The sequence below is a fragment of the Leopardus geoffroyi genome, chromosome B1 (genome assembly GCF_018350155.1).
Source record: "Leopardus geoffroyi isolate Oge1 chromosome B1, O.geoffroyi_Oge1_pat1.0, whole genome shotgun sequence".
Lineage (NCBI taxonomy): Eukaryota > Metazoa > Chordata > Mammalia > Carnivora > Felidae > Leopardus > Leopardus geoffroyi.
Genome location: NC_059327.1, coordinates 140,173,313 through 140,198,629, shown reverse-complemented (window position 1 = coordinate 140,198,629; position 25,317 = coordinate 140,173,313). Strand labels below are relative to the sequence as shown.

The 25,317-nt window shown below is 38.2% G+C and overlaps 1 protein-coding gene across 2 annotated transcripts in view; it reads right to left on the bottom strand.

The window, feature by feature from the left end:
- Nucleotides 1–25,317, bottom strand: part of ANTXR2 (ANTXR cell adhesion molecule 2) — a 154,169-nt gene that overhangs the window by 72,737 nt on the left and 56,115 nt on the right. For both annotated transcript variants that reach the window (XM_045473627.1, XM_045473626.1), the window contains exons 11-12: nucleotides 20,545–20,623; nucleotides 7,156–7,251 (exon numbers count right to left, since the gene is read on the bottom strand). In XM_045473627.1, the coding sequence (XP_045329583.1) occupies nucleotides 7,156–7,251; nucleotides 20,545–20,623 (175 nt within the window). The remainder of the gene's footprint in view (nucleotides 1–7,155; nucleotides 7,252–20,544; nucleotides 20,624–25,317) is intronic.

Here is a 25,317-nt window from a genome sequence, read left to right as displayed (position 1 = left end):
AACTCACAAACCATGAGATCATGACCTGAGCCTAAGTCAGTCGCTTAACCGACTGAGCCACCCAGGTACCCCTATTCTGCAACATTTTAAATGATCTCTCTCTCTCTCTCTCTCTCTCTCTCTCTCTCCCTCTTTCTCTCTCTTATCCTTGAAAACACTCATTAAACAGAACTGAAAGATTTAAAATTTGTAAGTAGTCTCATTATTTTTTATGTTTATTTATTTATTTTTTGAGAGAGAGAGCAAGCCGGAGAAGGGCAGAGATGGAGGGAGAGAGAAATCATAAGCAGGCTCCATGCTGTCAGCACAGAGCCTGATGCAGGGTTCCAATTCAGGAACTGTGATATCATGGCCTGAGCTGAAACCAAGAGTTCAATGCTTAACTGACTGAGCCACCTAGGTGCCCAGTAAGTAGTCTGTGAGTGGACAGATTTTTTATTGCACAGGTTTTTCCTTAACATTTTTTATTCTATGCCCTTTTTTGGCAATCTGGTGAACCGATGGATCTCTTCCCAGAATAATTAAGTGACATCAAAATAAAAAAGGTTTAAGGAATCCAATTATATTGAAATATAATTATCAATTCTGTAAACACACACACACAAATTTTTGATATAGAAATATATGCTACTTTATTAATTCATTAAATAATGAGAACTGAGAACTATCCTAATTTTGAAGTTATGTTACTTGTAAAAGATATTTCAAAAATATCTGAAGAATTGTATGTGATATAGGATACCTGTAATTACTATTGGTGACAACAGTTTTGTGAATAGCGGCCTACATTTATAAATGAAGGAAATGATAAATTTCAGTTGGAAGTAAAAAGAAAGATTTTTTTTTTCCCACCCAAGTTCACAATCCTCAGGTTTGAAACCCCTGTGGGGTGTATATAGAAGCAACTAAAGTTAAATTGCTTCTACTTCAGAGTTTTATTATAATAAAAAATTCTTGGGGACCCTGGGTGGCTCAGTCAGTTAAGCATTTGACTTCAGCTCAGGTCATGATCTCGTGGTTTGTGAGTTCAAGCCCTGTGTTGTGTTCTGTGCTGACAGCTCAGAGCCTGGAGCCTGCTTAAGATTCTGTGTTTCCCTCTCTCTCTGCCCCTACCCTTCTCACACTCTCTCTCGCTCTCTCTCAAAACTACATTTTAAAAATTAAAAAAAAATTAAAAAAAATAAACAATTTTATGTACTTGTATCTTACTTCTTGTTGTATAGAAATGGCAAAGGCCACCTTTCCTATTGTATATACATTATAAAGAATACCTTTTAAATAAAATCAGTGAAAATCATACAAAGAACTAAGAGTATACCATAAATCCTCTCATGCAAAATGCTTCTCCATAGTTGACAGAATTTTGATTAAAACTGGCAACAGATTACCCTATTTTGAAGTCGTCTTCCAGATAAAGAGATGTCAAGTGTTTTAAGAATTGAGATAGTTCAAAGAAGATAATGTATAACATGCCTATGATTAAAATACACACAATACTTGACTTCATGAAATTAGTACACTATAAAGTGAGAGAAATGTTCAACAAATGATCACATAAATAATCGTTTAATCTTAATTTCATTTAAGTATCACCAAAAATGTACCATTGCGTAATTTTTTGAGGATTTTGGTTAAAATTCTGAATTTATTTTTAATGTTTATTTATTTTTGAGAAAGAGAGAGAGAGAGACAGTGTGTGAGTGGGGGAGGAGCAGAAAGAGAGAGAGGGAGACACAGAATCTGAAACAGGCTCCAGGCTCCGAGCTGTCAGCATAGAGCCCGACACAGGGCTAGAACTTGAGACCAGAGAGATCATGACCTAGGCCAAAGTGGGATGCCCAACCAACTGAGCCACCCAGGCACCTGTTGGTTAAAATTTTAATATAAAATATTCTAGAGGGAATAGTTACGATTTTGATGTGTTTCTTGTTCTTCATGCTAATTTGGTACAGCTAATGAAGTATATGTCATAGTTTCAGAGACATATTTAGTTAAATGTTTGAATTCTTTGCTTTTCCTTGCAGAGTAAAACGGTCACTTTCTAGCTTTCAAGGAATTCAGTGGTTCAGTTTCAGAATATGAATAGGATGGTACTGGCCGCTTCTAGCAAATAACAAGCACCCCGAGGGAACTGTCCATGGATCCCTGTTGTCAAATGGTTCTAATGACATATATGCCTTGAATACTTCTGAAAATTAGAAACCTGTTTCTTCCCCAAAATTCCTTGTCACTCTGAAACAGTAAGTAACTTCTACTCAGTATATAAAACATTATGCACATTTATTTTATGGTTACTCAGAATAAAACAGAAACGTAATTCTAATTTTTAAAAATGCATATTGATTTCTTAATAGCCTTGGAACCACTGCTAACATTTTAAAGAATATTTCATTGTCTTCCATTTTACAACCTCTTGTACTCCATGAACAGTTTTTGCAACGAGCTGCTCCGAAGACGTGTTACATAAGAACTGCCAAAATCAATAGCCCTGGGCAGTCATTCCCAACCCTGGGGAATATCAGAATCATTTAAGAACTGTATTAGTTTCTTAACATGGCTGCAACAAGTTACCACAATTGCAATGGCTTAAGACCAGAGAAAATTTATTTTCTAACAGTTCTGGAAGTCAGGAGTCTGAACTGAGTCTTATCAGGCTAAAATCAGGTATTAGTAGAGCTGGTTCCTTCTACAGGCTCCAGGACTCTATCTGTTGCTTGCCTCCCTGAGCTCCTGGTGACGGTGAGCATTCCCTGCCCAGTAGTTGCATCTCTAGTCTCTGCTTCCATGGTCACACTGCCATTTCCCCTTGAGTAGGCTAATCTCCCTCTGTCTCCCTCTTACAAGAACACTTGTGACTGCATTTAGAGCCCACCAGTAGGTCCTCCTGGATAACCTCCCTAGCTCAAGATCATTAATCTAATCACATTTCAAAGTCTCTTTTGCCATAGAACATTCACAACTTCCAGGAATTAAGACCTGCATATCTTTAGAGACCATTATTCAGCAAACCCCACAGGCTTCTCCAAATGGCACTGAATCCTAGAGAAACTGCCCTGTCTTTCCCTTCAGGGAGAATCATCACCATGGGAAATCTTACCACTACTGCTCTGAGACCTTCTGGTTATTTGGGGCAGGAAAAAAAAAAAAAATGAGAACCACGGTCTGAAGTATAAGGAACACTGTCATTTTTGAGTTATTGATCAGGTAAATGTGAAATTTTGAAATTTTAATCTCTGAACAATGAACAAATCACTTCATAAGATATTTACATAAAATATGAAATGATTGAGAATGTGTGACAAATATTATGGACTCTGTTCAGAGCTTTATATCAAGGCTTTCTATCTTTATAAGAGCTCCTGAGCATGTGATCCCCAAGGAAGTGGACCATGGACATAATCTAAATGTGCCTGAGAACAGACATTTTTAAGCTCTTTAGTCATGTTTCAGCTGAAAGATTAATTTTTTTTAATGTTTATTTATTTTTGAGAGAGAAAGGTGGAGAAAGAGAGACAGAGCGTGAGCAGGGAAGGTACAGAGAGGGAGACACAGAATCTGAAGCAGGCACCAGGCTCTGAACTGTCAGCACACAGCCCTCCATGGGGCTCAAACCCACAAACAGCGAATTCATGAACTGAGCTGAAGTCAGACACTTAACCGACTGAGATACTCAGGCACCCCAGAAACATTAAATTTAAATGTTTCCCCCTAGTACTTCATTTTTTTAAAATGTTTATTTATGTTTGAGAGACAGAGAGAGAGAGAGAAAGAGAGAGAGAAGGCATGCAAGAGTGGGTGGGGTGGGGGCAGGGATAGAGGGGACAAGGATCCAAAGCTGTCTCTGTGCTGACAGCAGAGAGCCTGATTCAGGGTTCAAACTCACAAACCGTGAGATCATGACTTGAGCAGAAGTCGGATGCTCAACCAACTGAGCCACCCAGGTGCCCCTGCCACTAGTACTTTAAAAGCACTCAAACAAAACAAAATTTGTACAACACCAAGCTGAAATAAATGCATCTCATTTCACATTAGAAAGTAGTATTACTGGTAACAATAGATAGTCAAAGTTAAATTGATCCTTAATAATTTAACTGCTAAGAATTATTTAGCTAACTACATTCTAAGTCCAGCATTGCACAAACATATTCTCTAAAAGGAACAAAGTAAAACAAATATCCTGCAATTGCACCACAACACCCTTTGACACTCTCAAGATTGTTTCACAAGGCTAAAAAGTCCCTGTGCCCCTTTTGTCACATCACCTCTTCATTTTTCCCTAGCTCACTTAGCTTCTACCTTAACTCCTATCTGCACTTTGTTAGCATTCCTTTGCTTTGGCCATATCCAAGGTGCATCATCTGTCACTGGCTTTCCATTTCAATTGTTGATGGAAACTCAGCTGGATACAGACTTAATCCTCACCAGGACCAGACGTGAGTAGACACTGCTGTAAAGCAGGCAAAACTTCTTTCAGGGGATTATACTGAACAAATCTCTCCAGTGGCTTCTCATCATCCCTGGGGTGAGCTCAAACTTCCTAAAAGACAGAGGAAGCCTCCCTAAATGAGATTCCTACCTAAATCCCAAACCATCTTTCACACTTCCCTTTCACTGGCACACTAGGTAAGCCTCAGCCTAGTGCTCCCCAAAGCATGCCAGAATAACTCAGTATAATTCCACACACACACTTCATCTGAAATCTCTCTCGACTGCAAACATCTTATTCATTATTCAAAACTCAGTGTGGGGTCATCAGCCCAGTCAGGTTTCTCTGAAACAATCCCGTGACTCTGGTAAATCCCTCCTCCTTATGTTCTTAGTGTGCTTTACAAATGTTGCTATTGGGACACTCATGCCCCTCCATTTAAACTTTGCCCGCATTTTTGGAGCATCTAACAATGCTCCAAAGAATCCCATTTTAGTTTTCACACGTCTTTTAAAAAAATCATATACTTCGATGCTTTTGAGCCCTCTGATCAATAATAAATGAAACTGCAAAGTAAGGAAGGAAAGGACATCCACCACTGCCAAATTTAAATTAAAAAACCAAGGAGCACAAATCATATTAGGGCACCTTTCTGCTTTCAATTTGACTCAAGAACGTTAGCCACCCGAAAATAGCCATACCTAGGATGATCAAGATTACAACAGGAAACCGTCTGAGCATAAACTGCTACGGCAGGAAACTGATTAGTTCAGCAAAGAGACAGGATGCTTCTTGTCTCTACCATTGTCTGAGTTAATTCTATACCTCTTATATGGGCCAACTGCTCTGAGATAAAGGATTGTAAAGTTGACTCATGAAAACGGACTGAAGTACAATTAATAATAAATGCAGGAGTGATGCAAAGTAGTGCCTTAAGTTATAAGGGACTTGGAATTAGTCAGCAAAGGTGAGGGAGAAAAAAGGCAGTCTAGTAATATTAGGTACAACACCACAGTGATCTACAGAATATAAAGTTCTACATAATATGCTGATAATAAAAAGAATACTATCAAACTAAGTAGGAGGTATGCTTTGAATGAGTGCTTCTTCAGGATAATCTTTTCTATGAAACTTGAACAATCCAAATTGGGTTGCGTGAAATGTGAACTTAAAATTTTTTTTTTTTAGGGGCGCCTGGGTGGCGCAGTCGGTTAAGCGTCCGACTTCAGCCAGGTCACGATCTCCCGGTCCGGGAGTTCGAGCCCCGCGTCGGGCTCTGGGCTGATGGCTCAGAGCCTGGAGCCTGCTTCCGATTCTGTGTCTCCCTCTCTCTCTGCCCCTCCCCCGTTCATGCTCTGTCTCTCTCTGTCCCAAACATAAAATAAAACGTTGAAAAAAAAAATTAAAAAAAAAAAAAAAAAAATTTTTTTTTTAATGATTATTTATTTTTGAGAGACAGAGTGTGAGCACGGGAGGGGCAGAGAGAGAGAGAGAGAAAGACACAGAATCTGAAGAGGCTCCAGGCTCTGAGCTGTCAGCACAGAGCCCAACACAGGGCTTGAACTCACAAGCTGTGAGATCATGACCTGAGCCAAAGTCGGATGCTTAACTGACTGAGCCACCCAGGTGCCCCATAAATGTGCTGAACTTTATTACTCAACATTCCATCCTGTGGTAGGCAGAATAATGGTCACCGCAAAGCTGTCCCTGGAACTATGAATAATTTTCATTACATAGCAAAAGGGACTTGGCAGATATGATAAAGTTAAGGATGCTGAGAGGGTAGATTATCATGGATTATCCAGCTGGGTCCAATTTCTTCACATGGTTTCCTAACATTGGAGGTCCTTTCTCAGCTGGCTGAGACCCGAGGGAGATGCAACCACAGAAGAATAGTCAGAGAGATGCAATGTTGCTGGCTTTGAAGACGGAGGAAGGGGTCCACGAAACAAGGGACGTGTGTGGTCTCTAGAAGCCAGAAAAGGCAAGGGAACAGATTCTCTTCCAGAGCATTAAGACAAGAATGTAACTCTGCCATTCCCTTTTAGCCCGGTTTAGTCCAGTGAGACCCATCTTGGATATGTGATTAAATCACTGTTAGATGATAAGTTTGTGTTGCTTTAAGCCACGGAATGCAGAGCAATTTGTTCAAGTTGCGATAGAAAACAAATATAAACCTGTAGTCTTTCAAAGGTTTTACTCAAACAGGAAAAATAACTCAAATAAACCGTTGTAACTTCAAAACTGTCTGTGCAACCCTAACATCTGCACACAATTTATTTCTAAAATGTTCTTTTGAGAGGCAAACAGAGATGGTCCTGAAATAGATTTTCCAAAGAGGTAATGAAAGATTCAATAAGCAACTGACAAGAAAACCTGACAGATTAGCAACTTCTCCCCAGGAATCCAACAGAAAGTATCATTCAACTTACTGGAAATTCTTTTGTACTGGAGTAGAAAGCCCTTTATCCCTACCACCTCTTCCCCTACCCTCTCGCCCTCTCCCTCCAAGCTTCATTTTGAAATGTTTTTTAGATGAAGTTTTATAAGAAACATTTATTGGCATGCATGTTTTCTAGAACTTATTATAGTAATAAAAGCTCCTAAAATTCAATGTGCTAACTGAAACTTTGCTGTTGTTGACCAAGTGGCATTGATTCACAGTCCAGGCCTTGCTTGACATCTCACTGCTTTACAAACAAGTAGAGTTGAAAATCCTCCTTACTCACCACTTTGCAGCACAGGGGCCAAAACCACCACATCAAACCAATGCCCAGTAGCAGCAGTAACACCAAAATAGCAATGATGGCTGCAATCCCATTAGACTAGAAGAGGCAGAAGACAAAAACAAAGTGGTCAGTAAAGCGCAGAGTTAAATCCCAAATACATGTTTTTGTTTTTTAAGGAAACACCAGAAAACGATGCGAAAAGCATAATGATGTCAAATCAGAGTTCTATTATATTCCTTTAAATTCGGTAAATTCCTTTATAGTCTATTTCATATATGTTAAAACAGTCAATAATAAATACGAAACCTTCCAAAGTGCTATAGACACTTTTAAATGATGGCTTAAAGAATGCAGGAAAAATCACTATCTGGGGTTATAGGAATGGGCAGTCTGGGTCTCTATCTTTGTCTCTCGGAATGGATTATTTTGATTGCAAGCATGATTACTTCTAGGCAGAATGTATGCAGCATTTTACCAGACTTTTTGATGATAGAAAACTACTTGCATTATGTATTTAAATGCCAGGGCAAGAGGAATATCAAAAATCACCAAGCAAATGAGAAACCAACAACAATGGTTCTTGTTGGCAAACGGTTCATATGCATCAGTGCAAGAAAGCAACCTCTGCACTCACATATCAGAAGATTTCTCACCACAGCTCAAGCACTAACCACTCAAGAACCACACTGGTGTCTGCTCGCTTCCTAATGCCAAGATCCTCCAGCCCTACGGAACCTGCTCTTACCTCTGCCTCCAATCCCCTTCCTGTAACCACCACCTACTCATCCTACAGTGCTCAGCTTAAGTCACTTCCCCAGGAAGCCTGTCTTGCACCCTCTGGCTAGAAAATGCCCCTCCTAGAAATAAACCATAAGAGACTCTTAACAATAGAGAATAACCTGAGGGTTGATGGAGGGGAGGTGGGTGGGAGATGGGCTAGATGGGTGGGTATTAAGGAGGGCAATTGTTATGATGAACACTGGGTATTGTACGTAAGTGATGAAACATTAAATTCTACTCCTGAAACTAATATTACACTATATGTTAACTAACTATAACTTAAATAAAAATCTGAAAAACAAACAAAAACAAAGTGTTCCATCAACTAATAAAAATTTTCTAAAAAAAAAGAAAAGATAGAAAACATCTCTCTTTATTACACAATTCATAGTTCTCTGTACTTCAATCTTTAACATTTATCATAATGTATTTATTTTTAATTTTTTTTTTTAGTTTTTTTTAAATGTTTATTTATTTTTGAGAGGGGGAGAGAGACAGAGTGTGAGCTTGGGAGGGGCAGAGAGAGAGGGAGACACAGAATCCGAAGCAGGCTCCAGGCTCTGAGCTGTGAGCACAAAAGCCCGATGCAGGGCTTGAACTCACAGATCATGAGATCATGACCTGAGGTGAAGTGGGACACTTGACCCACTGAGTCACCCAGGCGCCCTCCTCCTTTTTTTTTTTTTTTTTAATGTTTACTTACCTTTGAGATAGAGAGACAGAGTGCGACTGGAGGAGGGGCAGAGAGAGAGGGAGACCCAAAATCCTAAGCAGGCTCCAGGCTCTGAGCTGTCAGCAAAGAGCCCCACGAGGGGCTCGAACTCACAGACCAGACTGCAAGATCATGACCTGAGCCAAAGTCATACGCCTAAGCGACTGAGCCACCTAGGCGCCCCTGTTTGTTTACTTTTGATAAACTGATTTCTTTAATTTCTCTTTTCTGCCACTATTCATTAGGAGCTCTAGAAAGCCATGGGGTTACATCCAACCTACTTACCCATGTACATTCCATGCTTGGCATTTAAAATTATGAGCTTGGCATTAAGAAAATGAACTCTGAAAAACTAGGCTGCAAAAGCCACTGATGCGAAGACTCGTATTTACTGAATTTTTAGTGTGGGGATAAAGTTCCCAACGGGACAAAGCGTGTCTCTAAAATCCTACTCTGGTATCCCCAGTAATAATGTTTTGTTTTTTGGTATGTGTGTCTTTCTCTTCCTTTCTTCCTTTCTTCCTTCCTTCCTTCCTTCCTTCCTTCCTTTCTTTCTTTCTTTCTTTCTTGGAAAGAATGCAGGGAAGGAAAAAAATAAATAAATCAATACACTCTCCAGGTGGGAATTTGGAACTTCATGGGCAGTTTTTCAGAAATACATGTCCTGTCATTCAAAACAAATAAGAAGTACAAGCCCAGAGGTCAGAGTGAGCTACTTGTATCACAAGAGCTGACAGCGAGAGGGGTGGCAAGGTGTGGGGGGACTCAGCAGTATCCGTCTTGGAATGGCACTGCATTAAAAGTATTAGTCTAGACGTTTAATTTTAAGCAAGTTGTTTAATTTCTCAGGGACGGTTTTCTAATCTACAAAACAAGAAAGCCAGTTGTTCCCAAAGCATGAAATCTTTGTGAAAAAAGCCATTACTCTTATCTCTCTCTTGTAGGAAATCATTCTGCATGTTAACATACTTTTAAGTATCTGAATGGTTCTGCAGTAATGAAGTTCAACTTACATCAGCACAGAACCATTGTTTTTCTCATAACATTTGAAACATCTAAATATTTAAATTTAGGATTCCCTAGAATCCACACTGAGAAATGATGGGATCGATCAAAGCTGAGAGACTTTCTGATGTTTCAGTGACAACGGTGGTAGTATTCAGTCAGAACATTTTATAGTGGGATTTAAAGTGCAAAACATAATGCCATACACACAAAAAGAGATAATAATCACTATGTAGACAGTTACGTGTAAATAACTGAGAAGAGAAGAGAAGAGAAGAGAAGAGAAGAGAAGAGAAGAGAAGGTAGTTTTCAAAACAAGTGGCAAGAAGTGCTAGCCAAATACACTTGGTTCAGCTAATCAGAAAAATCTTGACATGTGTATCATTTCCCTGTACCACCAGTTATTATCACAAAGGAAGAAAAAGGAAAAACGATGAGCATATAGTGGCTTGGAAACTATCCCAAAACAGATCAATTTTTATAGATACCGATTACTAGCAGCCTTTCAGTTTTAATAAATCTACTTTTAAAATAATTAATTCTCAGAGCAGCATAAACCATAAAACATTCATTACTTTCAGAAACTTTCAGAAGATTAAGATTCAACTACACATGAACAATTAAAGCTATCCTTTGATATCTGATTTTGCATCTGAAAGGAAGAGGGAACAACCATAGGAGGTAAATTTCTGTAGCTGCTATTAGGTTGCAAATGAACCCAAACTGGCACCACCAAGGTATCACTTAGAATCTTTGATCATTTTATTTAACTTTTCTCACAGAAGACAACAAAAATAACTTTCGAAACTTCACACAGGCACACACTATCTTCACCGAGTTCTATCATTCACTATATGACCATTCTTAAGGCTCTAGAAGATGCAACTACATGATATTTACCATAAAGAATTAACCTAAAATATAAGAAATAAAAAGACATGGACTCATGTAGCAATTTCGTGATGTGGAGTTTGATAGAATGAAAATATAATCTCAAATCTAGTTATTAATATATCTGAAATATCTAAATCACTCACTGTCTTGCACATAGAAATTCCTCTGTGTGTGTGTGTGTGTGTGTGTGTGCACATATGTGTGACAGAGAGAGAGAGAATATAAATATTTTTCAGAAATTTTCCAGGCAAATATCTAAGTTCTCTGTTCCTAAAGTCAAAGAAAACAATTCAGAACACACATCAGGCTACCTAAGAAATACTCAAAGTACATCTTTCTACACAGACTTCTAAACATTCATGTACAAATCATGTGACTCTCCACAGCCTTGATTACGCTAAGCTCTAAAATCTAAGCAAACAGGAATATGACAGGAAAAGAATGTCAAAGAAACACATAGAAAAATGTGATATCCTATGGGAGAAATGCTGTCAAATGCATAAATTCATGATTCTACCTTCAAATATAAGGTCTTATATAAGATATTCCCCATCTGACTGTTTATGTACAGAATGAATACAGCACTCCCTACCAGTCTTTTCCCACATTAGGATCTAGTCACAGCACTCATGGAAATGGCTCACCATTTGTCTGTGCTATACAGTTTTCAAAAAGGTTCTATGAACATTTGGTTTCCTCTTTTCTTAGAATTCAAACTCTGTGTTCAGAAATAAGAACATGAAACCAGAAGATACGAATCTGCTAAAATTTTATTGGTGTCTTTTTTTTCTTTCTATGAATGTGTCATTAGCAGGAAATTCAGAAAATCATACTGACAGAATATACAGTAGATGGGCTCACCATGATAGGCAGTTAAAATTCTTAATTTTTCCTCCAAAAAAATAACTCTATTAGGAACATTAATAAGATACTATGCACATCCACACGCAAATATATATTTATTATGACAATATTATCATGTCAATGGACTCCAAAGAGTCACCTCCAATAAAATTAAAAAGAAAATACACACTTTCTTTTTCTTTTTAATTTTTTTTAACATTTATTTATTTTTGAGAGACAAAGAGAGATAGAGCATGAGTGGGAGAGGAGCAGAGAGAGAGGGAGACAAAGAATCTGAAGCAGGCTCCAGGCTCTGAGCTGTCAGCATAGAGCCCGACTCGCAGCTCAAACTCACTCAAAGTGAGATCATGACCTGAGCCGAAGTCGGACACTTAACCAACTGAGTCACCCACGTACCCCGAAAATGCACACTTTCTAAAGACCTACAGACCTAATCTTTATCATATTTAACCTGAGCATGATGGAAAGCAGGTCAAAGGAAGCAAAGAATATAATATAGCCCAACCTTGCCATCAGTGCCATAAGTATATGACACAGTCCCTGGATGCCCCAGTCCCAGAAATTAGCTCAGTTAACTAGATACAAATTCAGGTTTTCCCAGTTCTGTTGTTTTCATTTTCCACAGCCATTATCAGAGCATGAAAGACTTCATCTTGAAAGGGAAATAATTTCATTATTCACATAACTTTATAAACAAATTAAGGAAAGGTCAAACACATAGACTTCAGTCCTAAGAGCAGACAGCAAGATGAAAACTGCAGACTTAGGAGACAAATGAAACTAGCCATGATGACACATAGATCTGTGTCACAGGCAGAAACTACAAGCCACTTTTTAAATAAGTAGGTGCCAAAGTTACCAAGTTGGACAAGTCTTCATGAAGCCCACAGGTTAGTTGGAGAGACAAACCTTGAGCAAGGTTTGAGCAAGGAAGGCAACTACGATAGAGACAAGTAAAGTAGAGACTAACCTGGTCTATAGTTCTAAGAGGACCACTTTGAGGAAGTAAGAAAGCGCAGGGAGAAAGTATGGTAGAAATAGTGGCTTCTTGCAAGGACAAGAGAAAGACAACTTTGGGTGGAACATAGGTAGAGGGGATTTAGTAGCACCTGAAGAAGCTGAAGAGAGGGTATGAAACACAAAGTTCTCAAAAGTGGTAGTTCTTTTTAATACAGAGAGACTTGGCCATCTGTTGGATTAATGTCCATTTATTGGATAACCTTTCTTTTGGCCATTTGTTGGACTGAATCTTTCTAACCATAGTTTTGAAAAAATGGCATTCTCACATGTCTGTGAAGAGTAGGTTGTGCAAGTTAGCTGAGGAGTCCAGTTTGAGACTTACTACCCAGATGATGGTTATACCTATGAAGCCAAAAGTCTTTTAAGGGTTAACTGAGGACATACCAGAGCCTTGAGCTCGAGAGTGGGGTAGAAAGAACATATTTTGTAGTCATCCTGGACACACTAAGTTTTTGAATTTCATCTGCATCTGATTTCCTTTTCTCCATTAAAAGTAAGTTTTCCAATCAAAAAGTTCACTCTGCCTAATGTAAGTGAAATTCTGGCTGAGAGAATCATAGAAGTATAAAAACAAATCAGTCACAGGCGCCTGGGTGGCTCAGTCGGTTAAGCGTCCGACTTCGGCTCAGCTCATGATCTCACTGCTCATGAGTTCGAGTCCCGCATCAGGCTCTGTACTGACAACTCAGAGCCTGGAGGCTGCTTTGGATTCTGTGTCTCCCTCTCTCTCTGCCCCTCCCCCCGTCCATACTCTGTCTCTGTCTCAAAAAAAAAAAAATAAGCATAAAAAAATTTTTTAAACAAATCAGTACTGTACTTGCAAAATAACTATGAGAAAGGAATCACTCAAAAATTTCAAAAGTGTTGTAAGCTACCTAGAAAATAATTAATTACAGCAACCACATTAAACAAACAAACAAACAAACAAAAAACCACAAAAAACAAAAAACAAAGAGAGACTCAGAGAAGGGGAAATGGGTCTCCACAATTTTTGTTTCTATGTATTTAGAGTTCAGGGAAGAAAAATCAGTCACAGAATGGGTGATGATTTCATGTTCTGGATTCTTTTGGAATATTTGATATCAGGAATTAGCAAACTATGTCCCAAAGGCCAAATCAGCTCATGTGTTTCATAAGACCCCTGGCAAGTTAAGATTTTTTTCTTTTATCTTACTACATAGCCAAAAGAAATTAAAACAAAAAACAAAAACGTTATGGGGCGCCTGGGTGGCTCAGCCAGTTGATTGTCCAATTCTTGATTTCAGCTCAGGTCATGATCCCAGGTTGTGGGATCAAGCCCTCCATCAAGCTCCACGCTTAGTATGGCACCTGCTTGGGATTCTCTCTCTCTGTGTCTCTCCCTCTGCCCCTCTCCCATTTCCCTCTCAAATAATAATAATAATAAAAGAATATGTTACATAAAATTCAAATTTCAGTGTACATAGCTTTGTTGAACAAGCCACATGGATTTGTTTACATAGTATTTACAGATGCCTTTGTGCTAGAATGGCAGAGTTGAGTAGCTGCGATGGGAATTGTGTAACCCTGAAACCCTGAAATATTTACTATCTGTAAATATTTACTATCTGACCTTTTACAGGAAAAAAAAAAGTTGCCAACCCCTGTTTTATATAAATCATTTAGGACCTAGTTACAAATGGCAGATTGCACAAGTGGTCAGGCCAGGGTGGGCGGAGACAGACTTGGATTCAATTGTTGATTCTGCCACCTACTTGATATGAGCAGATAATTTAACCTTTAGAGCCTCCAGGCTCCATGTCCCCCCTCTCAGGGGCAGTGAGAGCTAAAATCAACCGATGTTCTTTCTCAACAAGCCATACCCCCTGCTGAGGGTTGGGTCTACCTAATAGAAGAAGCACCTTCTGATGTGTTTGCATATATGTGTACGAGAGATTAAGAGGTGGCTCTCTGTTCCTCATCTGTAAGATTAAGGTAACAGTAAGAGCCTCCTCTTAAGTTTTAAGTATTAAATGAAGTCATAAAGTGCTTAGCACATGTATAGTGCTTAGCACAGTGTCTGGCATTGTGTGCTCAAGAAACATTTTTGATACTGTTATGTCAAGAGTCAGAAGAACAGTGGTTCAAAGGCGAAGAAAGATACCTTTCACTATTTTTTTTAAGCAGAGACACATTTAGGAGATCTTCTGACATAGATAAAGAGAGATGACTGTCTAAATGCAAGCCCTCCTTGGGCCCTAATCTTAAATCTCAAAAATCGAAGCTTCATTTTCCCACTTGTAAACTAGATCTACATCCATTCATTTAACAAATAATTTTGGAGCACAAGCCCTGTGTAAGGACCAGGCACTGGGAGGAAGGCAGGGAGTGAGACAGGCCCTGCTGTCAATATCTCGAAACAAGTAAGAAAAGCCCAGAAGTAAACAGGAAATTACAGTTCAGTGACGTAGTGCCTTAACAGAACTGAGCCTGGATGCCCTGGGAGCACACAGAAGGGCTGCTTTATTTGTGGGATTTCTATGAGGATTAATCGATTGCCAAAGCAATGGTGTTTTATTTTCATTGGCTTTCAAATATCTGTGAAAGCCAAAAGCATCATCCTAGAATGAGTAATACGACTAACTGCATCTCATCATATCTGAAAATGCCTGACAGACTGAATACCACTTAATACAACACCCGAGTGTTTATCATCATCTTACCCACTATCCTAGTCTGTTTTGAAAAGAGATTTAATGCACACATCAGCAGGAGCATCTCACGGCAATGGTCTCACTTTTCACATCTACAAATGTTATATAATATCACTGCCACACACTAGAGGTATTTGAGTTTGAGTACAAAACAATGACTATTCTAATAGGAAAAATGAATTATGCTATGATTATTAGCAATACAATAATGAAAATTATAGTATTTATTATCCTATAATAATTACTGGAATAATAAAATTCCCACAGAAAACTATACATCATCAACCTAGACTGAAGCATCAAGGTAACTGTGACCCCTCTGACCTTTCCTCTTTCACCTCTCTGAAGCACTTAATGCTGCCTTCTTTTCATATTGGAGTTCCATCTTCCTTCGGCTCCTTTATATAGTAAGTGTCCTGGTTTTCCCATTTCTTGAACTGTTCCTCTCTCATTCACTTCACTAATTCTATTGACCAACATAGGCTTACATTTTTCCTCATCTTGATTAAACTTCAGATAAGTTTCCTCTTGGCAATAGGTCCATGACCTCCCTTTTTTTTGAGAGAATCCACTTTAGAAAACTTCTAATTGCAAGGGGTGGGAGGGAGGGGAGGGTGGGTGATGGGTATAGAGGAGGGCACCTTTTGGGATGAGCACTGGGTGTTGTATGGAAATCAATTTGACAATAAATTTCATATATTGAAAAAAAATAATACCTACTTCACACAGATAACAGTGTTATCTGTTGTATAATACCATTGCCCTGATATGTTTGCATATCTGTCTCCTCCTGTTAGTTTATATACAGCTGAATTAGCATTCTTGATTGAATAAATATTGAATGGTCTGGCACTGTGCTCAAAGCTTAAAAAAAAAAGAAAAAAAAGAAAACTTCTAATTGCAAAATCTTTCTCTCCCTCTTTGAAATATATTTAAATCTCTTTCCAGTTTTACAGATCCAAGGGGGAAGGTCTCTCTCAACCTGAGAGCTACCCCTTTGAAATGCATTCACCAAACAAGATGGTAACCCTATCTCCCAGTCTCTGTGGAAGGGCAGTAGCCTAACTTCATGGGTGCCTAGCTCCAAATTTTAACACTACCCCCTGTCAGTAAAATAAGAGAAAGTTTATTTCTATTTTGGGTAAAACCAGTTAGCATATACAGGTGGCCTGCAATTCCTTCCCCTCCCTTGTCCCACCTCTGTTGAATTCAATCTCTCCCCTATTGCAATAGTCTTTTTTTTTTTTTTAAGATTTTATTTTATTTTATTTTATTTTATTATTTTTTTTAATGTTTACTTATTTTTGAGAGAGAGAGAGACAGAGCTCAAGAGGGGAAGGGCCAGAGAGAGAGGGAGACACAGAATCGGAAGCAGGCTCCAGGCTCTGAGCGGTCAGCACAGAGCCTGATGCGGGGCTCGAACTCACGAACCGTGAGATCATGACCTGAGCCGAAGTCGGACGCTTAACCGACTGAGCCACCCAGGCACCCCAAGATTTTATTTTTTAAGTAATCTCTATACCCAATGTGGGGCTTGAACCCACAACCCCAAGATCAAGAGTCACATGCTCCAGTCAGGCACCCTTATAATAACCTTGAATAAGGTCTTCCTTACCTGTTTAATGTTGTTGAGTGCAGTTTTTCTTTATTGCTACATATTTCTCCCATTCCAAGGAAGAAGGGAGAGCCAGGAGGGAAGAGAGAGGGAAGGAGAGAATAAAAAACGAAGGAAGGGCTGATCCAACAAATTATTACAGTTACCCTTTCTTCAGTTAAAGGATATTGCAAAATTAAAGTGGCAGAAAGAACAATTTCAGAATAAAAGAATTCTTTCAAGTTGAATAAATCTAGCATTATGAAAAATATAATCCATTTTCTTTTCTTTTTTCATTTCAGCACTGACTTCTGTGCACTGGGGTTTAGGAACCACAGACCTATGGGATGAACTCTAAACTCCACCTGGTTGTTTTCTTCTTTGAGGCTACTGATAATCTGATCTAAATTTTCTATTTTCAAGTTTCCCTTCCATCTTCACTCCAATCAAATACATCCACCCTCAATTTCATTTTTCTCTTCATCTGTAATCTGCTTTTCCCTCCTTTCTTCTTGCCTAGGTCCTGCTTTCCTTTCAGGACCCAGTTTATCCTGATTCCTCCATGAATACAAAACCTTTCTCAAAAACAAACTGGTGGTTGCCAAAGGGGAGGGATTTGGGGGTATGGATGAAATTGGTGAAGGGGATTAAGTACCATCTTCCAGTTATAAAACACATGAAACACGGGGATATAACGCACAGCACAGGGAACACAGTCAGTAATATGGTAACAACTCTATATAGTGACAGATGGTAACTACACTTATGGCGGTCACCATTTTGAAATGTACGTAAATATCAAATCAGCCAGAAACTAATACAATACTGTATGTCAACTATTCTCCAAATTAAAGCAAAACAAAACCTTTCTCTGGTGCTCTTTCTCTTCTTGCTCTAACCTCTTGAAAGTCACTTTCTTTTTCTTTTTTCAGTAAAAATCATGTGGAATTTCATTGACTACTTCACTCTATACAGTGCCCAAATGTGTACTTTCAACCCAGACTTCTCTCTGGAATTCTCGACTTGTATATTCAACTGCTTTATGATATTTCCACTGAAATGGCTGTATAGACATCTTTCACTCAACATTTCCAAAACAAAAGAAGTCCTCATCTTCTTCCAAACACTGCTCTACCTGATGACAACACGTTCTTCTAGTCCCTCATGTGAAAACACTTAGAATTATTGTGGGGGTGCTTGGGTGGCTCAGTAGGTTGGGCATCTGACTTTGGCTCAGGTCATGATCTCACCGTCCGTGGGTTCGAGCCCCGCATCGGGTTCTGTGCTGACAGCTCAGAGCCTGGAGCCTGCTTCCGATTTTGTGTCTCCCTCTCTCTCTGATCCTCCCCCACTCAAGTTCTGTCTCTGTCTCTCTCAAAAATAAATAAACATTAAAAATTTTTTTTAAATAAAAAAAAAAAGAATTACTGTGAATGTGCTTCTCTCACACCCACATCTACTCTGTCTAGGCATCCCATAGGTTCCACCTTTACACAGATGTATTCAAATCCAATCACTTCTCACCATCTCACATTTAGTGGAGCCATTCTCCCCTCTCCTAGATTACTGAATTCGGCAAGGAATTAGTCTCTGTATTTCCACATTTGCCCCTCTCTGCAAAATCTATTTATACACAGTAGCCAGAATGATCCTTTCAAAGTATTAAGTCATATCATGTCACCTTACAATGGCTCTCCAATTCACTCAGAAGAAAAACTCACGTCGTTAATATGACTTACAAAACCCTATACAATCGGTCCCCTTCCCCCCCCCCCCCATTCTCTCCTACTCTTCCTGAGACTCCTGCTCTCCCAGGATACCTCCATTCCAGCCCACTGGCCACCTTGCTTTGCTTTAAACTTGTCAGACAGAATGACCCTTTAGGCTTTGTTCTAGCTGCTCCTGCTGCATAAAACACTCTTCCCTTGGGTGGTCTTCAGGGTTCACGTTCACACCTTCCTCAAGTCTTTATTCATATCTCACGTTTGCAACAAAAATTACTTTGATCCCTTACTTGCACCTTCACTCTCTCCATCTCTGACACAACCAATTTCACTCTTTCTAAAATCACCTTACTCTTAAACTACCTTGAGTCACGGTGTGCTCTCCTGAGAACCGGAAAGACCTAGAAGACTCCCTTAAAAGTACAATGACTTGTAAATTCGAAAATGAGTCATTTAACCTCAGCTTCCCTGCACACCAAAATTGTGAGTGCCTATGGGATACAAGTCTTTGTATCCTACACAAGGATGAGAAGAGATGGCTAGAGGAACAGAATAAGAGGAAGGACGGAGTGGGGCGCCTGGGTGGCGCAGTCGGTTAGGCGTCCGACTTCAGCCAGGTCACGATCTCGCGGTCCGTGAGTTCGAGCCCCGCATCAGGCTCTGGGCTGATGGCTCAGAGCCTGGAGCCTGTTTCCGATTCTGTGTCTCCCTCTCTCTCTGCCCCTCCCCCGTTCATGCTCTGTCTCTCTCTGTCCCAAAAATGAATAAACGTTGAAAAAAAAAATTAAAAAAAAAAAAAAAAAAAGAGGAAGGACGGAGAAAGAGTATCATTTAGTGAGCTAATCACTGAGAAACTACGTAATTTGTAATCTAACCACATCCTGAGAGACAAGAAAACTTGCAAATTGCAACATGAATTGCAAATGAAGAGAGAAAAAAAACCTAGATATTTTCAAACAGAGACAGGTGTTGACAAAGAGTTATCCAGAAAATTTAGTAGTGGCCCAAGGTCCTTATGGATGTTTGTTTTCCTTGCAATGTTTTCTTACAGTGAGAAAGACAACTGTCTCTATACAGATAATATTGAGTTACTTTGTTTTTTGAAGGAAGGGACACCTAGGTGGCTCAGTCAGTTAAGCATCTGACTCCTGATTTAGGCTCAGGTCATAATCTCATGGTTTGTGGATTCAAGTCCTCTGCCCTGGCAATGTGGAGCCTGCTTGGGATTCTCTCCCTCTCTCTCTGTCCCATTCCTGCTCTCTCTCCCCCTCTCTCTCAAAATAAATAGAAATAAAACATTTCTTAAAAAATGAAGATCAAAATATAAACCCATGCAACCATGAGATGTGAGAAAATGTTTTGGTTTGTAATTTTGGTATTTTGAAGGGCAAGAATTTGGGGTTTCTTGCTTTGATTACTGTATTTTTTACAAAGATAATATACTCATAAAAATAATAGCCATGTGATCAGTCCCTTTTAGTGCTTTCTGTTTTCATGTTCAACCGAATATGAAAACTTTCCATGAACCCTAAAAATTTCCTACAAGGAAAACACTATCTTAACAACAAAGTTTACATTTGACATTATTGCATCTTAGGTAATACAAATCAATCATCTCAACTAAAATAGACTTTCAAACTAAGATATAGCAAACTATTGAAATCAAATTATTTATTCATGTTAGAAAGCACCAACATTTAAAAGGGACAAAAATATGAGCTCACCATGAAAACACACTCGTAATTTCGAAAACGTGATCAATGTCTTAGACACAATAACCCAACCTTCATAACACAAAAAAAAATTATTCCATTTTGATAATTAATGTTTTAATAAAAATGTTTCACTTGAAAATCATTCTCCTACCTTATTTTGATTTTAAATGACTTCTGAATTTTATGAATATCAGAACAAAATGTATCCTATCTTAAAATCTCTTTTTAATGAGACTAAAGGAAAAAAACAGAATCTAGAATGAATTCTATACAAAGTTTTCCTTGTGGTGCTCTCCAGTGTCATTGTTGGCATCTTCCTTATTATAATATGCAACAACACTCAGAATCTGTAAATTATTTCTGGATGGAATCATTTTTAAAAAGTAACTTTATGCAACATTTTACTTACACATTCTGTGGCTGTGACTATCAATGAGCTTGAGATAACAGATTTTCCTCCATTAAAGCTCACTGAAACATCAAGAGTTCTGAAAGAAAATGAAAGAAACAATAATTAAAAATAAATTAAAAACGAGAGGATTGTGGGAGATTTTTATGTCTGCATATAATTCAAAACAAGCAAGAATGTTTACTTTTGATCAGTTATCCCAACTTTTTTCTTTCTTAGCTCCAGTCATTACTTAGTAGCCAGAGGCAAATTCCTTAAATGATCTAATTGTTCCTAAAAGAAAGATTAACATAAATAGTAACATTAAAAAATTCCTTGAGAGAAATGCTGAGGCTGTCTTCCCAATACCCTAAAAAGAATAAAAAAAAAAAAAAAAAAAAAAAAAAAACACTTAGATCCTATTTACCATATTTCCCCTGTCTTCAGACATTACTACCATCACAAGATTATTAAGAATAAAAAATTGGAGGGGTATGTGGGTGGCTCAGTAGGTTAAGTGTCCGACTTCTGCTCAGGTCATGATCTCATGGTTTGTGGGTTCTAGCCGCACATTGAGCTGTCAGCTCAGAGCTTGGAGCCTGCTTTGGATTCTGTGTCTCCCTCTCTCTCCGTCCCTGCCCTACTTGCGCTCTGTGTCTCTGTCAAAAATAAACATTAAAAAAAATTCTTAAAAAATAGATAGGTAAATAAATAAATAATTGGAAATAATAAACCATTCAAGGTTAAAATATAGAGAAAGTGATAATACAGGAGAGAGAAACTGAAGAAAAACGAGAATGCAATGTCCATGTAGGTATTTGTTGTAGACGATCCTAGGACATCAAAATATCTTGACAAAGGTACAAGAAGAAAGAATAATTTCTTTTTTTCATGGCTAAGATACATCAGAATTAGAATACAGCTCTTACTTTGGAAACATGATTTCAAATTTTAAGATAATTAATAATAGTTAAAATTTCATTAATTCAGATTCTAGTAATTATTTGTGATCAGTCAGCCAGGAGTTGGTAACTTTCTAAAAAATAGCTCTAAGATATCAAAAGGGGAAAAAATGACAAGGGGATTTTAAAATATTAAGGAAAGAGCCCTTTTCCAAAATAGTTTACACAGTATATTATCCTATAATAATTGGAATGCCAACATTTCAAAGCTATCCATTCATTAAAGCAGAAAGTAGTAGATAACATTTTGGTAATCTAACTTCTATACAGTGCCATGCTCCCATTCTCCGAAAATATTCTAAATTCCAAGAATTAATAGCTAAAAACTTTGCCTGAATTACTCTGAATCAACAAAATGTTGTATTTTGAAGTTTTCTTCTCTATTCCTTGAATTGAAAGCCAAATTCACTACTACTTACAAAGAATTCTGATAAAAGAGAAGCAATCTCAAACCACTGGTAAAATTTCAATTACGATGCCAGAGATGGGGGATGAGAAATATTATTTAGCCCCTGCTATGTGCCAGATACCCAGCCGAGGCATTTTATGAACATCATCTCATTCATCTTCACAACAGCCCTTAAAGAAAGTAGTAGTTTCACAGTTGTGCAGATGGGGTACATCAGGCCCAGAAATGCTAATGACCTTGCCTAAAGTGGTAAAGCTAGGGTTCTAACTAATTTTGAAGTCTTCCCATCAGACCACGCAAGCTTGTTGAAATCAGAGTCCTTAGTGTGTTTCTTTTCTCATTGTGATATTTAGTTTGGATTCACACAGGAACAAGAGACACCAGGAAACATACTCCTAGCAAACCTGAAGCTGAACTCTTCTTCAAAAATCAGTAATACTTCTGTTTAAAATATTTCTTTAAATTATTCCCTTCAAAATACTTTGTTAAAAAAAAAAGGTTTAGCTATATCCAGAAAAGAATGAGAACTTAAGATATTTATATCAACTTGTTTGAACTTTTGAACTAGTTCAACACAGAATGCCAAGTGGTTTATTTAAGAAAGAAAACTTAAACCCAATTGCTTATTCTGCAGAACCAAGTGCCTTGTTTTATTTACTTTTTTTGAAGACTAAGCAGAGTTGAATCCAAAAATAATCTTTCCTAGTTCCCAATTCCTCTACTTTGAAATGTACCAGAAAGCATATGACATGGTAAGTATGGTTTTAGTTTGGGGGAAGGGACTATCTGATTCACGATAATGTATGATTGTTGCAAATAATCTTACTGATTCAACTTCTTTGCGTTCAGCAGATACTGACTGAAGTTGTTTATAACCTGGCACTTAGAACTCACCAGAAATAAGCCAGTTCTCTAATTAATGAAGGAAACATTAAAAATTTTGATGCTTCCAGACTGAGAAAAAAAGAAAAAAAGGATTTTAATGCTTATCCAAGTGGAATAAGAACAGAAGATCTATTTTACAACAAAGTTCTTTCCTCTAGTAGAAATGCATGCCAACGAGATCTTCTAGGCAGCCAATATAACTGCAGTTATCTCCAAAACTCAGTCTAGTATCATGTGGCTGGTTTCACATAAAACTGAGACAAGTCTCCACAGATGGAAAGGCACCTGATGTTTCTTTTGACATTGGGACTCAACTGAAACAATATGATCTTTACCTTCTTGAGAGCAGAGCATGGCCATCAGCAGCAGCATTGATAACGATGGCATTTATCGAGTCCCTAGTACGAGCCAGACACACGGCTCTCCTCTCATTTAATCTTCACAGAGACCCCCTGAGCTAGGCAGCAGCATTTTCTCCACTTCCCAAGAGAGGAAACTGAAGCTTACAAAGGTAACTTGCCCGAACCTTAAACATCTCTGACTCTGGAGTCAAAGTGCTTCTTTTATTTCTACCACATACTTCTTTCATCCCTGATAAATATGTGAGAATCTTACATTTAAATTTCTCTCATCGGCAAGGGCTGAGTAACACTCCTCCAGGTTTTTACTACATTCATTTACCATATTGCTCATACTAATACATTTACCATATTGCTCATGGTTAACTAGAATGGCATTTACTAACTGCTAAGATAACACAAAAAACACGCTCCAAAAGTTACTCTTGCATTTAAATGTTGTTGTTTCTTTAGTGAAACGTTTTTGAAATTATTGGTATGATACTGGCACATGAATGATACCTTTGCCCAAAGGTATGCTGCTCCTTTGCATGCAGATTGGTAAAGCCACCTCACCCTCTAACCCAAACCTAATACCCTGACCTTTTGTTGACTCAAAATTCCAATACATATATTTAATGTTTGCCATCTTATTTTATGTCATTTCCATTCGTATCTATGCATTGCTCATTCCTACATAACCCCTACTTCTGGTTAGTGTATTACTAACAGTAGAACCCAAACTCACAGTTGATAGACACTTTGTTATGGATGAAAATGTATGAAAGCCATGTTGGTTTTACCTAATTCCACACAGAAGTGAGAGGTGAGGGGAGAGTTCATTTTTCATTTGTCCCAAGAATCAATTAAAATTATAAAAGGGGAGAGGTCTAGCCCACAAGTTGAGAAATCAGGAGTCCTGGGTTTGAAGCCTAGTCCCTATACTCTCAACCTTGCATTCCTCAATCTGTAAAATGGGGATAATTTTACCTATTTCAGAGTTGTTTGGGGGAAGAGAGCCTGGCAAAATAATAAGCATAAAATATCCAACATAGGATACAGCAGTTATTCTTATATTATTGTAACACTTGACTATTTTTCTAACAGATTATTCAGAATAACAAGGTATTTTATATAAACCTTTTAGACCAAGTGAAAATATAACACAGATAATACAGAAGAATATCTAGCAGCAATAAAATAATTACCTAACACTTTTTGGCTCAAAGAACTTTTCTACTCACTGCCCTGTAAAACTACAGATAAATTGTTCAAAAACTGCCTAGAATATAACATCATCCAGGTTCCTGTACAGAAATATTTCAGTGTTATTTCCTTCCTGTTACAAAACATCATCTGATTAAACCCAACATCATAGCTGTGTTGGGCTGTATGTTTACACCTCAAACCTAAAACTGCACTCTAAATTGGTTTATGAACGTTTGCCAATAAGTTCATGATTCATTTAATCACTCAATCATTCTATTACTAGTTAATTAAACAAATACTTACAAATTGCTACCATAGGCCAAGCTAGGCTGTGCTTGGTAACAGGACTGCGGTAACAAATAAAACACAGTGTTACAATGTAAGTGAAAGGAAACCACATAAACAATTACAATAGAGTGTGACGTTAACTAAAAGAGGTATAAGCACAGGAGTACTAGCGGACCTAGTTGTGAGAGATACAACTTGTTCAGCTTTGCCAAGGGGACATCAACAAAGGCTTCCTGCAGGAAGTCACTCAAAGATGAATCCTAAATAATGACCAGGAGATAATAAGGAAAAGAGATTAGAAAAGGATCCACGAAGAAGGAGGCTACTTGATAGGCTGGAACGTAAGGAAGGCACAGAACAGTCAAGGAACTAAAACCATTCAACGCAGCAGCATCACAAGATGTGAGAGTGAGAATATATGGCCTGAGGCTGGAAAAGGGAGTAGGAAAGGATCAGGAAAAAGCCAGGATGCCATCTTTAGACATTTGGAATTAGTCTTAAGAGTTTTTAAATTATGTAGAAATATTGGCAGAACTGTGTTTTTACAAATATCATTCTTTTTTACAGTGTAGAACGTGGACTGGAAGAGTAGATTCTACAGTAGAAACACCACTTATGGATGTCGTGGTATATTTCACATTAGAGCCAAAGTAGAAATGAACTAAAATAGTGGCAATAAGGGAGGTGTGAAAATGAAAGTTGG